Here is an 18,241-nt window from a genome sequence, read left to right as displayed (position 1 = left end):
AAAAAGTATCTAACATTGCCACCACCAAATTGCTGTGAAATCAAAAATCCACATCAATATTTCTTCCATTTCTGTAAATTCGTTAAACATCACCAAAATTTCTAAAACAATTACGGATGACCCGTAGAAGTAGGCAGGCGTGCACAAGTCTCATTGTCAAATCTGTGTCAGGACTCTATGGGGACAAAGGCTTGTTCTATTCTTCATTCAAACTCATGACCCTTCGATCACAACACCCCCTTCCCCCCCAAAAAACAAGAAAACAAAACCAAAAAAAAAACAACGAAAACCCCCTGAGTGTTTTACCAGCTTGACAAAGCTTAAAACTTTTTGAAAAAAAAAACAAAAAACAAAAAAAACCCCAAACAAACAAAACGACGAAACAAAACAAAACCGTAACCAATAATACAGTTTTAAAAAATTGGATTATGATATAGATATTGTATACATGGTCTGTTGTAGTTTGACAGAATAATATTGAAGTTGAATGGGACTTGAATACGGCAGCTCGTTGCTTGCTCAAAATTTGAAAAAAATAAAGAGAATAAAGTAATAATAATAATAATAATAATAATAAGTATACCTGTACATAAATACATAATACATTTCGACTTAATAATAACAATAATAATATATGGCAGTCAATACACTAGTGCCTTTGGTAGTAGTTATAGAAAAGAAGAAGAAAGAAAAATATGGATAACCAACATATATATAATATATATATATATTTATATTTATGATTTCTGAATTATCCCAGTTGCGTACTTTGTCGAGGTCCTTATTTATCCATTTCAAGAATGACCAAACATAATTTTAACACACACGGCGGTCACTGGTAAAGGCGTGATGCATGCTCAGTACGATGATGACGTCCAGGAGAACAGGAATATGTCGCTCTTTTCAATAAAAATTTCGTCCCATTTTGAGCGAAAGTAACAGTACAATGAAATAAATCATTCATTCTCCCAACTGATGAAAATTGGTAATAAAGTGAAAACATTTGTTTTTCTTTGTTGAAATTGTGTAGGGTTGAAATGGATGAGTTGGGGGGGGGGGGGGGGGGGATAGGGGAGGGGGGGATGGCAATGTTAAAAATGTATTAAAACACCAAGTTATCTATGAATCAACTGACAAATTACAACATGTGTAAAATGTCATTGTAAATTGTTTACGCTTGGGACTATTATAGCCTCCATTTGCCTGGAGTGCATTGTGAACATTTGTCTGTGTTGTGACACAGTAGTCGCAATAAGCCACTTTCTCAAAATTTCTACAATTAAACAAATCAAAAGAAGGCTGTTGATAAAATTAATTAAAAAATGAATACACAAATGTGTACACACATCCATCCAAGGTCAAAATGCCCATTCTTCGTCATTGGAGTTCGTATCCAAATGTTTTTGCAATTTCTGAATGGACGACTCGGAAGAGACGCGTGACTTCTCCTCTTCCTCGTCGTCCCAGGTCTCCACCGCCGATCGGATGGACTTTTGTATTTTTTCTATTTTTTCAATGTGTCCAAAACTGCGATGATGGATACCATCACCACTAGCATCGCCATTGACAATATCCCTATGACTAATCACACTAACTGGGGGGACGGGACCTTCATCTTCTCCTCTTCCTTCCTCATCCTCCTCTTCATCACCGTCCACCACCATCTCCTCTTCTTCCTCTCCTTTCTCGTCTTCCTCTTCATGAACAACGGCTATGGCGTTGTTTACGTACTTAATATTGTTATTATTTTTCACCTCCGCTACCTCTTGATTTAACAAAGTCCTATCTAACTGGGCTCCCTCGTACACCCGTTGGGGATTGGAACGTTTACGCTTGTTGACACTACTACCACCAGAACCACCCATGTTCATGGTAGTTGTGCTGGGGTTAAAACTACTACTACAACCACTAGTGCTGCCTACGGATGAAGTAAAGTGATAAGCGGATTGTGGGGATCCGTCCAATTTCAATTTCTTACTAATAATATTTTGGCCAGCATCCTCCTCATCCCCATTTTCTATAGAAGCAGAATTAACACTGCTGTTACTGATACCACATGAAGGCATGTCACCGTCTAAACTATCTTTTTCATTATTATTATTATTATTGTTGTTGTTGTTACTGGTGCTACTACTACAACTTCCTCCGTCACCATCTGGTTCATCTAATTCATCATCGTTGATTTTATCAAGAGCAGCATTGTTCTCCTTGTTATCTTCGCTGTCGTCCTGAATCGACGACGGCAATTTCTGAAGAAGTTGACGATTCTCGAAATGAGGGAACATCCACTGGCCAAAGTCGCCAGCATTCCCACTAGCCGCGTGAAAGAACTGGCCACCGATGGAATTGATGGAGGCCATTGTTGACATGTCTCCCGAAATACTTGACATGTCGCTTTGATTGGAGCTCTCGTCCTGGGCATCGGGTTTGTTGCCGTCACCACCGGGATGGTGTTGTTGCTTGGCACGCATACGGTGATTGTGGAACCAGTTGATGACCGTTTTCACCCCCACGTTGAGCGATTTGGCGAGGTTCTCTATGGTGCTTTGATTGGGGTACGGGTCTTGGGCGTAGGCCTGGCGTAGAGAATCTTTCTGGTCCTCTGTGAAAAACACCCTGGGTCGTTTGGGGGTGGTGGGGGAATCAAAACAACGGTCCTGGTCATTAATGCTGCCACTCTTTCTACGACGATGAGCTGTGATGAGAAAAGGAAAATATAAAGTAAGAAATTATTATCAAAATGTTTTGAGAGAAAAAAAGGGACACTAAAATTTAAATTAAACAAAAACAAAAACAAAAAAACAAAAAACAAAACCAAAACCAAAACAAAATAGATCATAAATAAAAATTATAGTTAAAAAAATGAACTAAATCTTCATCCGATTGTTATTACTACAGAGCTAAAACAAATAAAATTTAAGATAAATATTTTTCTGTCTTTTTTTTTTTTTTTGGGACTTCAAAAAATATTTATGAAATGTTTCCACTAAACGATTTCATTACTAATAATGTGGGGTTTTTTAAAACAGGGTTAAAGGGTTACTCTTTTTTGGTGAATGTTTTAAAATAAATAAAACCATAATTCTTAACAACAACAAAAAAATTAAAAAAAACAAAAAAAAAAACCTTAAAAATAATTCCAGTTAGTTAAATACCCCCCAAAAAAACAAACTTTAAATTTACCAAGGAAACCAGGGAACAAGTACCAGTGTAAGATAAAGATCTGAACATGTAATTGTGAAAGGTGCCAGACAAAGCAAGAAAAAAAAACATCCAAAAAAATCAGTCTACCTCGACTGGGGATCGGATAGAACCTCAGACCTTCTGATTATCTTTGGTAATCAGTAACCAAAAGGTCTGATGTTCGATCCCCAGGCAAGGAAGACTAATTTTTTGGGATGGTTTTTTTTTTCATGTATTTTTCTTTCTTGCTTTGTCTGGCACCTATCACAAACACATACTTGTTCAGATCTTTAAATTTACCTAGCCAATGTCCAGGGGACAATTATTTTTCAATTAAAACGACTTAAATATTAAACATTCATGGTTCCCCCCCCCCCCCCGACAAAAACCAGGGCCGACATTTCACTTCACCATACAAGAAAGAACATATTATTAACCTCAACATAATATACTAAAAATGTATTCATATTTTTTACTGTTTTAAATATAACCACCAGATGTAATATTGTTTCAGGCAGTGGGTAACATATAACACAAACCACAGTCTGCTCTGACAGCAATTTCTTCCGTTAAAACATAATCTTCGTTGTGACCTTTTAAGAAACAAAAATTTAAACCTGCCAACCGATAAAGCATCCGAAAATAGCTATGAAAAAAAATACAAATCAACAAAATCACTAGAGTTTGTGAAGTTATTCGCGTATGTATTCGTGTAACCTATAATTACAAACAAGAAAATAATTATCCACAACTACTGATAATTTGAGATGGTAAAAAACTGTGTTTATACATTTTCTCCGCAGTACTTTACTAAATATAGACAGAAAAGAAAGAGAGACATGCTAAATATGGGTTACAACATTGGAATATTATTATTATTATTATTATATCATGTCCGGCAAACAAAAGTGGTTCTAAAAATTGTAAAGTCAATACACAATACAATTTTGCTATCATTATCATCATTATTATTATTATTATTATTATTATTATTATATTATTATTATTATTATTATTATTATTATTATTATTATTATTATTATTATTATAAGAGAATCAAAAACCGATCAATGTCAATTATATTTTAATTCGAATCCAATCCGATCCAATATTGTTCCAGCAGCTTATTTCAGAGACACTACGAAGAAGAAAATTCCAGAAGGTCGTCTGACTTGTATAATATATATTTATAGAACTTTGATGATTCACAGCTAATATGACTCAAACTCAAATATACATTTCTATGTTTACAAATTGTACTTTATTCATTTTCAGCGCCTAAACCATGGGCGTGACTCCCCAACAAAGCCAATTTCAGAGGAAAATTTTCAAAATGTGCAAAAATCACAACTTAAAGAGAGATGAAAATAACAATTCTGACTGAAGATTTTCCTAATCGTCCAAGGTCCTTTCTAGAGGAAAACACAAAACGTGATATCCCAGGATCGATAGCTTTTTTTTTTTTTTTTTCATGAATTTCGATCCGAGAAATAATTCCACTCGTTTTCAAAAATAATCAATTTAACCAATATTCCCTTTGTATCTTTAGAAATCAATTTTTGAAAAAAATCTTATAACAGAATAAATATCAATATATTTTTTTCATCGATATATTTAGACCCGAAAAAGAATTCCACTCCAGTTCTAAAAATAATCAATTTAACCGATATTCCCTTTGTTGCTTTATACATTTTCTATAAAACAATTTTTTAAAAATAATTTTAAAATCGAATAAATAATCAATATTATTCATAAAGCAGGCATTTGGCTTTTGATTCTCTTAGCAGCATTTTTGAAAATGCATGAGTATAAATAAGAATATAAGCACATTCCTCCATCATGCGGTGTATAAAAACTACATTCTCTTCCAACTCAAATGCTTTATAGATGAAGAATGGTAGAAGTAAGGGGAGGAAAGGTAGGAGAGGGGGGGGGGGGGTGAAAGTTAAAGTGGAACAAGTCGAAAGACAACAGGAGGACTAGCTTTGAAAATTCCTGGCGTACTATTCAAATCTGAACTATTCCCTAAATTAAAAGAAGAAAAAAATCAAAAACAAAACAACAAACAAAAAAAACAAAAACAAGACCCCCCCCTCCCAAAAAAAAAAACAAAAAAAAAAACAAAACAAAAAACCACCCCCCCCCCCCCCCCCACCGGTGATAAATTAAAAGAGATTTAAATAACTAATTTTCTCAAATAAATAAATAAATAAATAATATAAAAATGTAAAAGGCAACATTAATTTTTTTTTTAATGACTTCAACCAGTAATCAAATTTTAAAAATAAAATAAGATGTGAATAAAAACAAAAACAATTTAAATGAAAGCTTTAAAAAAATATTTAAAAAATAGTTCCCCATAATTCACGTAAAACAGAGACAAGAACCAAACATAAGCTTTGTAAAGCCGATAGAGAGAGAAAGAGAGAGCGAGAGAGAGAGAGAGAGAGAGAGAGAGAGAGAGAGAGAGAGAGAGAGAGAGAGAGAGAGAGAGAGCGCGAGAGAGACATACAGTTTACCAACAATGATTCATCAATTCCTAATAAAATTTCGTTTTCCGTAAAAAAAAAAAAAAAAAAAAAAAAAAAAAAAAGGCATCGTATAACAGTTTTTAATTTTTGTTGTTTAATATAAAGAACGTACAATTGATGACGTCAGTGTAATCAAAGAAGTTGGCCAACCAGCTGTGGTCTACATAATCCATGGTAACGAAGGCATTGGTGGGAGAAACAAATGGCAAAAATTGAGATATAATATTATAATACACACACCAAAATTATTTTTTACAAAATCAAACAACACATCACATTTTTCATCGTGAGTATCGTGTTACAATACATGTAGGTATATTTTGTAGGAATGGATAGTACGGTTTGCAATTCCTCCCCCCCCCCCCTCCCCGCCCTTTTAAAAAAAAGATTCATTTTATTTCATAATTGTATTTATTTTTCTTCTTAGCAAAGTGTGTTACTGTATCATTATGATTATTATTATTATGATGATGATTATTATTATGACTATTATTATTATGATTATTATAATGATGATTATTATTATCATCATTATTACTATTACGACCATTATGTTTATTATTATTAATATCATTAATATTATTACCACCATTATCATTATTATTATTATTATCAGCATCATCATTAATATTATCATTATTACGATTACGACCATTGTGTTTATTATTATTATTATTAATATCATTATTATTATCAATATCATTATTATTATTACCACCATTATCATTATTATTATTATTATCATCATCATCATCATCATTATGAATAACTGTTGTTTTTTTTAAACCACCTCCTCCTCCTATACACGTTCAATAATAAATCCCTTAACAGATCATACCAAAGGAATCCCCCCCCCCCCCCCCCCCACAATGTTTTAATAAAATACTACCATCTACAAAGATCCATACGATAATTCATTTTTTAAAAAGTATCGATACCAACAGTATGAGCAACCCATTGACCCAAATTAAACGCAATGTGTAATTCAGTCCAAACGTGATTACAAGAAAACCAACCACAGCCAAAATAAAATAAATGAAACGTTTACACCATTGGCTTACGTCATTGATAGAAAGGTCGTTTGTCTCGAACAAAGATAGATAGATAGATAGATAGATAGATAGATAGATAGATAGATAGATAGACAGGCAGACAGACAGATAGATAGACAGATAGAGAGAAAGAGAGAGAGAAAGGGAGAGAGAGAAAGAGAGAGAGAGAGAGGGAGAGAGAGAGGGAGAGAGAGAGAGAGAGAGAGAGAGGAGAGAGAGAGGAGGGAGAGAGAGAGGGAGAGAGAGAGAGAGAGAGAGAGAGGAGAGAGAGAGAGAGAGAGAGAGAGAGAGAAGAGAAGAGAAGAGAATTTAACCCCCCCCCCCCCTCCCAAAAAAAAAAAAAAAAAACATTCCTCACTTTTGCTAGTCATAGAACAAAATTTACAGATACGGGCATGAATTATCATTTATTTATTTATTTATTTATGGGAATAAAACATTATGACAACAAATAAAAACAATAGAGAATAAATTTTAAAAATATAAAATGTAAATGGATTAAAAATAAATAAATAGATAAATAAATAAATAAACAATTAATTGAAAAACAAATAACAATGAAAAACAAAAGAAAACAAAAATCAGGCTACATGCTTGAGGAGCACCCAACCCCGCACGATAGTGATAATATTTCCAATCATGGCTGTAGTCAACAGTTTTGTTTTTTTTAAACGAACCGTAGAACTCTCATGATATTGGATTAATTATTTATCGATGTCTACATATTGTATTATGTATCGATGTCTTCATATATAATTCATCGATGTCTATACATATTATATATCGACTTTATTACTGCTCAGATTTTTTATTTTAAAAAAATATTTTTGAAAAATACAAATATTTAATATATTGTCGAGATTCCTAAAAGCAGATTGAATGATCAGGATGTTAAATTACATTGATCACGTGATATATAAACACACAAACCTATACATCTAATCTACTTTCTAATGTTACCCACACACGATTAAAGCAGTAACAATTGTCTATCTGTGTCAATATAATAAAAACAAAAACAAACAAAAAAAAACAACAAAAAACCCCAAAACAAACAAACAAACAAAAAACCAACAAAAAGTACAGAAGTGAAGCAAGAGAGAGAGAGAGAGAGAGAGAGAGAGAGAGAGAGAGAGAGAGAGAGAGAGAGAGAGAGAGAGAGAGAGAGGGGGGGGGGGGGGGGGCAGTGCTGGACTGGTTTTTAGTTTTGGTTAGTATCACGTGAAAGCAGCAGCAGAAGAAGAGGAAGTCAGCATCGTGTTTTTTTTTTGTGTTTGTTTTCAGAAAACAAACTTATAGGCAAATTGTGGGATTAACCATTCATCAAGCATTTCATAATAGCAGCAAGCATGCAGTGCAAATGGTTACAACGGAAATTATAAGCAATGGGGTGCAGCAAAAGTCAGATAAAATAATAATAACAACAAATAATAATAATGATAATAAAAAGGGTCAGCGTAAATAACGTTTAAAAAAAGTAATAATATATATATATATATATAAATATATTATAAATAATGAACTTAGAAAAAAAACAAAACAATAATAAGAAATATAAATTAATAATTTTAAAACAACGATAAAAAATACAAACAAAGAGAAAATTGAAGGCAAATATAAGAGCAAGGAACACGAAATATTTAGAGAAATGAAATGAATTTGAAAATGTAGATATAATAAAAGGCACCCTGAGAGAGAGAGAGAGAGAGAGAGAGAGAGAGAGAGAGAGAGAGAGAGAGAGAGAGGGAGAGAGAGAGAGAGAGAGAGAGGAGAGAGATGAGGAAGGTTTGTTGTTAAGAAGGCCTAGCTAATCATTACAATTGTCCCAGGTACTAAACACTATTAAAATAATAATAATAATAATAATAATAAAAATAAGTAAATAAATAAAAATGACTTGACTTTAAGAATGGTAGATATAAGTAGAACTTGATGGTGGTGGGTTGGTTGGTGGGTGGATGGAAGATTTAGAATGAAAAATTGAACAAGTGTCGATTGTTAAGAACAGAAGCGACGTGTCCATAATGCAGGTCTGACATCCGAACCCAATTATGGGCCTAGTTTAACATTGTTGTAATGGACAATATTTAGCGCCATTAAAAATTTTTTTTGGGGGAGATTTCCATTACAACACTAAGGAATTGGGTTATCAGACCTGCAAACAAGTGCTCGTTGGATGAGTTTTTTTTTTGGGTGTTATTTTTTCTTTTCTGTTACTCCTATCCTTCTTTCTTTCTTTAAAAAAATAAGTTTATTTCATTTCATTTTATTTATTTTTCTTAAAACAGATAAAACTGGTGTGGGGCAATCGGTTGGAGGGATAAATAGATAGGTGGTCAATTAATGAAGAGATGAGATGTGGAATTTTAACAATAAATAAATAAAATATGAACTGTGAGTACCTATAGGCCAAGACAACATGACAACAAAGGGGGAGCGAGAGTTCCGACTGATTTCATGCATAGACAAAAACACGCGTGTTTAGGTAAGTGAAGTAAACCGTTGGTCGATGACAGACACAAAGACGACGTCACGTGACAGGAAGGGAGGCCATGCCATCCATGACGTCACTACTCTTCAATATTTTATTTATTGAAGAACGCGGAAAATGGAGCGGGAAATAAAATGATGTTCTCCTCTTTAGGAAATTAGAATTAGACCCAAAAAAAAAAGAAGAAAAAAACAAAAAACAAAAAAAAAAAAAAAACAAAAAGAAGAAAAAAAAACAAAACAACTCCATTTGGGCAAGGTGCAATGGCGGTGCAAAAATATTGATTATCAATGAGGAATAGACGATTGAAACCCAAGCACATTGGACAGGATAAGTGGGAAGAAATGGGGCAACACAACGGAAGGAATTGGGGGGCTATGCAATGGAAGGAATGGGGCAACACAACGGAAGAAATTGGGGGGCTATGCAATGGAAGGAATGGGACCTCACAAAGGAAGAAATTGGGGGGAATGGAAGGAAGAAATAAAGGGACACGTTGGAGGAACACAAGGGGGAAGAAATAGGGTAAAACGGCTTGCAAATTTGGAAGAATAGTTGATTACCGAAAACCATGATTAAAAAATAACCAAAACAAAAAACAAAAAAAATAAAAAATAAAAAAACCCCAAACAAAACAACAAATAAACCAAACCAGGCCTTATTTTGAAACCAATTTAAGATACAAACAATTAGCCCCCAGTACACACAAAAAAAAAAAAAAAAAAAAAAAAAAGAAAATAAACTGAAGCATTATCGAGGAATACAAAAAAACAAACATAAAACGTTTACTTTCATAATTTAAATTCAAAAGAAAAGAAAAGGTTTTAAAGAATGTACTTAGGTGGATGTAAGGAAAGGATACAGAGACGTTACAGACAAAAGAACCAAAGTAAGGAGTGGGGGGGGGGGGGGTTACATGATAATACTGATAGTAAATAAATCATAATAATAAAAATAATAATAGTAATGATGATGATAATCTTGCAGTACAGTTGGATAGTAACGACGATACAATATATCATATCATATAGCAGTGTGTGATTATGGAAACAGGCATCGAGCAAATAGGGTCAAGACCAGTTTTGGGCAATATGAATGAATAATAATATTATTATATAAATAATATTATTTATACGAGATACGGAATAAGTAGTCATAGGTCAAGAGGTCATAGTACATTTGGGCAACAGGGCAAAGGTCGTGTCAGCAGCTCCAGCCAGCCAGCCAGCCAAGAAAATAATACAGAAGCAAGAAGTCGTTGTTGTTGTTGTAGTAACACCATTCAGAAAGAGGAAAGAATGGTAATCGTAACATTTTAGTTAACTCGCCCAGCCCTGCCCATGGTTAGTGTGCTGAAATGTCGTGGAACTGAGTGATAGATAGTATTAAAAAAAAAAACAAAAAAAAAACAAAACAAAAACAAGATGCACATTGAACTGTATTTTATCTTCTATTGACACAGTGTCTTTTGGTGTAATATTAACATATCGTGCACGTAAGAGCGCCGCCATTATGAGAAAGGAAAGAAGTGACACAACTTTAGCACCACAACTATCTTGACTTAAAGAAAGATGAATTTATGATCTTCAGCTTTGAAGTTTGAAAAAAACAACAAAAACAAACGCCCGTTGAATAACTTCTTGGTGTATAAATCTGTTGATTTCTATTTAATTAATTTTTGGACAATTTTGCTTTTGGCTGTCACACAAATCCACTTGGATCCATCCTTTATGTAAATTTATATTTTATTTTTTTTAGTTTGGTATGAAACGAGTAAATAGAATATTACAAGTAGAAATTAAAAAAAAAAATATTACGACATCCATCGCACTTATTTTGGGTAAGGTTGGGCAGGTTGACCTAACGTTCCTTTGACCAAAAGAATAAGGAAGATAAATAGACAGAGAGATAGAGAGTGAGCTGGCATTGACGGTGGTCACCTACCTTTCATCTGAGTCTGGTAGAGCTTTAGATGCTCCACACTTTGTGGGTCGCCCAGCCAAAGGTGCATTTTGATAAAGGGTTCTCTCCCTTTGACGCTGAGCATGTGCCAGGGTTTGGGTTTGGACAAGAGCTCCGACACGGAGCCCTGGGACAGGCCGAGCACCGCCTCTCCGAACAGCTTCTGGCCCAGGTTGTGGAATTGGAGAACGTCCTTGACCCTCGAGGTCAGGGACAGGGTGTCGATCTCGGAGGTCATGGCGAAGACCTCGAGCATTGAGGAAGGGTAGGATAGGGAGGGGTTACTGCCGCTACTACTACCACCACTACCACTACTACTACCGCAGGTGTTTCCGGTACCACCCCACGGAATATGCGAACTCTGCTGATGTGGTGAGGATTTGGGTTGGCCGTCGCCATCACCCGTTGCAGCGGCGACCTCTGCGGCAACTGCCGCGGCGATGGCAGCTTTGGTCGCGGCTGCTGCATTGGTGGAGAAATTTCGCTGGCGCTCGGCTAGGGATGGACTGAGCGTGGATAGGGGAATGGATGGCAGCGGTCGAGGGGGGAGAGAGAGCGCCAGGGAAGGAATGGGAGGGAACTGGAGTCTGTTTTTGGTCGTGCCGCTAGTGCTGCTGTTTTTCTTGTTACTGGTGCCCAGTGGCGTCATCGTTATGGCGGGCGAAAATGGGATGAGCGGTTGTTGTGGGAAAAAGGGGAAGGATTTGGAATTGGGAGGATTTGGGGGAGGGGAGGAGGTGTCGGTGTTGGGGTTGTTGGCAGCGGTGGTGGTCGAGGAACTCGGGGACGACGGGTAGGGGTGGTCGATCGGGGGTGGGGAGGGGGATGGGCTCGTTGAGGCTGTTGACGAAGGAGAGGCGGGCCGCGGCATAGAGAAATGAGGTAGAGAGAAAGACGAGGAGGCGACGGAGGAGGAATTGAGGAGGATATGCGGAAAGTGAGGAGGTAGAGGAGGCGGAAGTGATGGTGTTTGAAGAGGTATGGATGAAGAGGTGGTGGTGGAGGAGGTAGAGGTGGAGGAGCCCAAACTATGCGGCACAGGCAGGTCACAAGGGGATTCTAGTTAGGGGAGAGAGAAAAAAATAGAACAAAAAAAACTAAGCTAACTAGTGGAGTGTGGAGTGATCGTTGTGAGTAAAAAAAATTAATTAAATGGTGTGAGTAGAAAATCGTGAATGGATGGTGGATGGATAGATGGAGAAAACAGAAGGGACAAAACAAAAAAACAAAAAACCGTGAAAGGATGGATGAAATCAAAGGATTAAAGAGGTGGAATAGACATCTGGGATACCAGTTCTCTGATGGAAAAATGCTATTCCCTCTTTTATAAAGGGTTGAACTTGAAAAAAAAATTAAAAAATAAAGAGGGGAAGAAAGAGACATGAAAACCCACAAAAATATTATTCCTTCCACAGCAACTCTCAGCATTAGATAGATCTTGACTGGCCTATATTTTACTATAATTCAAATACAGATAAAATTTTTAATAAAAAAATAATATCAATTCCACCCCCCCCCCCTCCCCCCACTTGTAATCAAACGACCAAAAATAAACAAAGAAAAAAAATTAATAAAAACTTTTTTAAAAAAACACTTCGAAAGTTCAAGAGAATGATTATATTATTGGGTAGCCGAATTTGATAACCGTGGAAGATAAGAATAGATAATAATTTTTAAAAAAATAACTCGGACAAAAGGGGAAAGAAAGACAGGAGTAGTAGTAGAGAGAGACAGATCCAATGTCTATCGGCATACAACGTCATCAGTTTGTGTGTAGGTATAAAAGTAAGACTCTCTGTAGAGACCCAATATTATGGCTCTCGTCATACTACGTCATCACTTTGTGTGTAGGTATAAAAGTAAGACTCTTATCAGCACGAAGGCCACGACAAAACCTCTACTACGTATCTATACTTATAGTGAAGACAACAAAAAAAAAATAAATAAATAAAAAGTGAATGCACTCAAAAAAAAAAAAAAAAAAAGGTGAAGATGAACTGTGAAGTGTGTATCTAGGCGTTGAGTGAAGGACGTAATTTTGTGAAAGTGGGTGAGGGTGGGACAAAGAATAATAATAATAAAATAAAAATCTTGTCTACATGGGTAAAGACAGAAATTGAAGATTCTATAAAGAGCAACAAGAGTTCGTTAAAAAAATATATTAAAAAGTAGAAATTAAAAAAAAAAAAAAAAATTGTCATGAAAAAAATATATTGTAAGATGATGCTTATTGTTGTTATTATCAAGGATGGAAGAAAGCTTCTAGCTATTTCTAAAAAAAAAACAAAACAAAACTATAATAATTAAAAAAACACACCGAGTTAATAATAATAATAATAATAGTAGTAATAATAATAATAATAATAATAATAATAATAATAATAATAATAATAATAATAATAATAAATAAAATTATTATTATTATTATAATTCTTTAAGCTAGATGAAATTGGATAACGATATGGACCACGAAGCAATATGAAAATGATTAATTAAAAACTAAAAACTGTCTAAAAACGTTGGTTTTTTACTAAATGTTGGTTTATACTAAATGTATTGATATTTATAGGCAAAAGGCTAGACTCATTTCAAAATTTGACACAGATCTCATAACACTATGTTAAAATGATTTACGTCTGATATAACACTGATATATTTAAGGTATTTACGTCATGTTATTTCATTCTTGATATATAGATTTATATATTATAATACTGCTATATCAAAATGTTTCATGTTTACTTCATTTCATCTATATCTTTAACACTGTTATATCAAAGTGTTCACATCGCATCATTTCATATTTTGTTATATTAAGGCAAAAGAGTTTTAATTCTAGTTATTTCATATATATAATATATATGATTATATCTAATATCACTGTTCAATTATAAAGTGATTGACAACATAATATCGAAAACGACAATACTACAATATCCACTGATAATACACTCAGGCCTACCATAGTCCTCTGTTTTTGATTTCAGCAATGAAAGATGTAGATAATAATGAGAATTAAACACCCTATCGCAATGAAAGATGTAGATAATAAAGAGAATTTAACACCCTATCGCAATGAAAATGTAGACAATAAAGAGAATTTAACACCCTATCGCAATGAAAGGTGTAGATAATAATGAAAATTAAACTCTATTGCAATGAAAGATGTAGATAATAATGAGAATTTAACACCCTATCGCAATGAAAGATGTAGATAATAATGAGAATTTAACACCCTATCGCAATGAAAGATGTAGATAATAATGAGAATTTAACACCCTATCGCAATGAAAGATGTAGATAATAATGAGAATTAAACACTATCACAATGAAAGATGTATTTTGAGGCAGTGACGCTTAAAAATTTAACAAAATAAACTCCTTTTTTTCCCCATTCCATGATTTTATCTTTTGATTGATAATGAGAGAGAGAGAGAGAGAGAGAGAGAGAGAGAGAGAGAGAGAGAGAGAGAGAGAGAGAGAGAGAGAGAGAGAGAGAGAGAGGAGAGAAGGAAGAGAGAGAGAGAGAGAGAGAGAGAGAGAGAGAGAGAGAGAGAGAGAGAGAGAGAGAGAGAGAGAGAGAGAGAGAGAGAGAGAGAGAGACAGAGAGATAGTCAAAAAATAAAGTGAATAATGTAAGCAGTCTAGCCAACCAACAATATTCAACAATAAAATTTCCTTTAAAACTTTTTTTTTTTTAATGATTGGTGTGGGGAAATGTTGAAATAAAAAGGAATGAGGGTAAAAAAAGCAAGCCATATTTTCCGTTATAGAATGAAAACAAACCACAAAACGTTTAGTAAAAGTAATAAAAAAAGAAATTGATTAAAAAAAAAGATTTCCACAAGGGATAAAATTAGCTCAAATCACGCAAGGAGGTATAAAAAAAATAATTTAAAACAATAACTGAACCATACCTAGCGTTGTTAGTGAAAATATAAGTTAAATTAAAAAAAAAATAAAAGGAAAAGTTAAAAAAATCTCCCACAGTTTATATAAAAAAAAGATGTGCAGGAAGTTGAATTCCCAACAGATCATATCTGATACGTACCAGACTCTGTGGGTCCCCTGGAGTTTGACCTCATCAACTTGTCTGGGGGGATGCGGTACTGCGAAGCCACCAAACGTGGGATGGAGTCGGTATCCTCCAAGAATATCTGCATTCGGATAAACGGTTCCCTCCCTTTCTGGGTTAGCATGTGCCAGGGCTTGGGCCGTGCGAGGAGATCTGACACAGAGCCTTGACTCAGTCCCAGGACGTTTTCTCCAAACAGTCTCTGACTGATGGAGTATTGGGACAGTGTTTCCTTAACCCGCTTCACGACGTCGTCCGTGTTCATGTTGGCAAAATGGTCGAATTGTTCCTGGGTAATCGGGGGCAGCACGGCTCTCAACGGCTTGGCGTTGGGCATTCCCATCTGATTCGGCCTGGTGGTCAGGGAATTGGCGATGTTCTGCATGCGTTGCAGAGGGGATAGGCACTCGTTGGGGGGAACTGTTCCAAAGGCGGGCGTGTTTGCACCTACAGGGCCACTTTGTTTCTGACTGTTTTTGAGGGGTGTGAGTTGCTGATTTGACAGCTGCTGTTGATTATTGGTCGGGGTTAAAGGTTTCTGATCCGATGTTTTGATATTATTGTTGTTGTTGTTGTTGTGACCGTTGACTCGAGGTTTGACTAAAAAGAAGGCACTTCCAGAATGTCTCCCGCCAAAATCACTAGTCGGAGATGAGCCTGGGGTTGACCCAGCTTGGGACGACGGTTTGCTGAGGTCGATGGCGCCACAATCGTTGGTCTGGGATGCCGTCTCGTCCGAGGTGCTGTCGGGGGGTTCTGTCTTCATGCTAAGACCATTAGGCCGATGTGTTCGACAGTCTAAGGCAAGTGGTGAGGGTTGACTACTTTCTATATATTGTGACGGGGATGGTGCGGGATGAAGATTGGGCAGTGAGGTTGATGAGCAGGAAGAGGAAATGCCTGCATTTCCTCCCATATTTGTATTTGGCACTGTTGAAGTAGACGTTGAACTTTCTAGGCGACTAAGTTCATGAGAGTACATGTTACTGGCTGTGATGTTGCCAGCCGCATCGGCAGCCTTTTTAAGTTTTTCTAATTCCTGGCGATAAATTCTGGCAACCATTGCCTGAGCAGATGACGCCTCTTCCTGGGTGGAGGATGAGGAGTGGTGTCGAGAGTCACTGTCTCTGGACTTGCGAATGTTTTCATTGGGGCGTGGATAGATGGGACCGTTGGCCAGGGAGGATGGGGGCATGGTGGGGGAGAGAATGTTGGTGGGGGGCGGTGGGATTCCTCCTCGTTTGGATAACTCGTGCTGGTAAATGCTGGACACGACGGCATTGGCAACTTGTTGCTGTTGGAACAGAACGAAATGAAACAACGATTACTTTTTATAATCAGAAGACCTGTTTCAAACTTTTTAAAAATTGTAAAAAGGGCATTAAAAAAAAAAATATGTAAAAATAGCCCACAAATACACACACCAAATAAATTGAAATGTAGAACAAAACAAGATAATTACAATTAGACAAATTTACAGTGTCTGTGAGTGTGTGTTGGTGTGTGTATTTGTGGTTTTGCACTTTTTGTTTCATGTATGTCTGTTTGCATATATTATGTATATGCTGTAACGAAATGAAAAATTGTCATCACGGGCAAAAAAGATATTATAAACAGATAAATAAATGAATGAATAGAATATTTGAGATAAAGAAGAAAAAAATATTAAATTCAACTTTCCTTATTATATGATTTTAATAAGCATATCTGTATAGGTCTTGTGGTATGACATTCGCCTTCTGACTGGAAGGTCCAGGGTTCAAGTCCTGCCCTGAGCAGTGCATGGTTTGGTCGAGTCCTTAGAAAAGGCTCTTCACCCACATTATCTTACTGTACTCGGGTGTAAAATGAGTACAATGGGGTGAAAAGCATTGTCTCTGTTATAGAAAAGATTGTAAATATAGCCTAACAGGCATCATATGACACGACATGTTAAGTGTTGCTATTGGCTTGGGACCCTTTGTGCAGACCTGCCAATCGTTCACATTCTAAAATTGGAATCAGAACATTGAAAAATAGGAATATTTTTTGAGACAAAAAAAAAGGAATTTCTTATAGATGGATAATTCTGTATCGAAATGACAACCAACTTTTCCACCAAACACATCAAGACAGTATTTGGAACAACTGGCAAAACTACATGTATTAGGTAATAGAATGGAGAAGGGGGAAGGATGAGTGAAATTAATTTTCCTACTTAGCTAAATTTTGGCAATCAAAAGAAATATCCCCTTTTTAACCCCTCCCCCCCTTTTTTTTCCCGCTTCTTCTTATCATTTTCATCAATTTTGAAAACCGGAATTCTATAGAGACAAAGGCGGAATAGTGGAAAGGTAGAGTGAAAATAAGAATGATTCCGCCAAAAGTGGAAGGGTTGGCAGGTATGCTTTGTGAAGCGCTTCTCAAACACTGACATCCAGTGCTGAACTAAATTTGAACCTGAACATGAAAAAAAAAAAAAAAAATAAGGTGAAAGAAAATGAACGAGTGAGTTTTTGGACAAATTACGAGATAGCCTCTAGTCCCTTCAAACATCCCATACAATATAAATTATAGTGAATACAAAGCTGCAAGAAAGTAATGTACACAAAATGAATAATCAGAACAGCTTCAAAATAAAAAAATATAAATCCCATACGCAGAACACAAAACCCTTCCTCAGCCAATAACATTAAAAAAAAAATTAATTTAGAAACAAATTTAACCCCCCCCCCCCCCCTCCAAAAGAAGAAAAAGAAAAAAATACATCCCAACCTGGATTTAAATTGATGTATGAATGCTTTTTTTCTCTCTGTTTTTGTTAATGGCTGAAGAGGGGGTTTTGAGTATGAAACGTTGCGTGTTTGGTATATTGTTCCTTGATATTTTTTCCTTTGAAGCCGTAAAGAAATCATATTTTTACATTACTTCCTATGGCATAACTTGTACTAGTAAGAGCTAAGAGAGC

At 35.6% G+C, this 18,241-nt stretch overlaps 1 protein-coding gene across 1 annotated transcript in view; it reads right to left on the bottom strand.

Annotated features, from left to right (window-relative positions):
- Positions 1–1,070: 1,070 nt before the first annotated feature.
- LOC144967647 (homeobox protein cut-like 1) overlaps positions 1,071–18,241 on the bottom strand; it is a 359,614-nt gene continuing 342,443 nt past the window's right edge. The window contains exons 15-17 of the mRNA XM_078905166.1: positions 15,271–16,588; positions 11,202–12,278; positions 1,071–2,695 (exon numbers count right to left, since the gene is read on the bottom strand). Coding sequence (XP_078761292.1) covers positions 1,359–2,695; positions 11,202–12,278; positions 15,271–16,588 — 3,732 coding nt within the window. The 3' untranslated portion in view covers positions 1,071–1,358. The remainder of the gene's footprint in view (positions 2,696–11,201; positions 12,279–15,270; positions 16,589–18,241) is intronic.

The sequence above is a fragment of the Berghia stephanieae genome, chromosome 3, assembly GCF_034508935.2.
Source record: "Berghia stephanieae isolate SIO BIC M18660-M18661 chromosome 3, UCSD_Bste_1.3, whole genome shotgun sequence".
NCBI lineage: Eukaryota > Metazoa > Mollusca > Gastropoda > Nudibranchia > Aeolidiidae > Berghia > Berghia stephanieae.
This window is presented reverse-complemented; position numbering and strand designations above follow the sequence as displayed.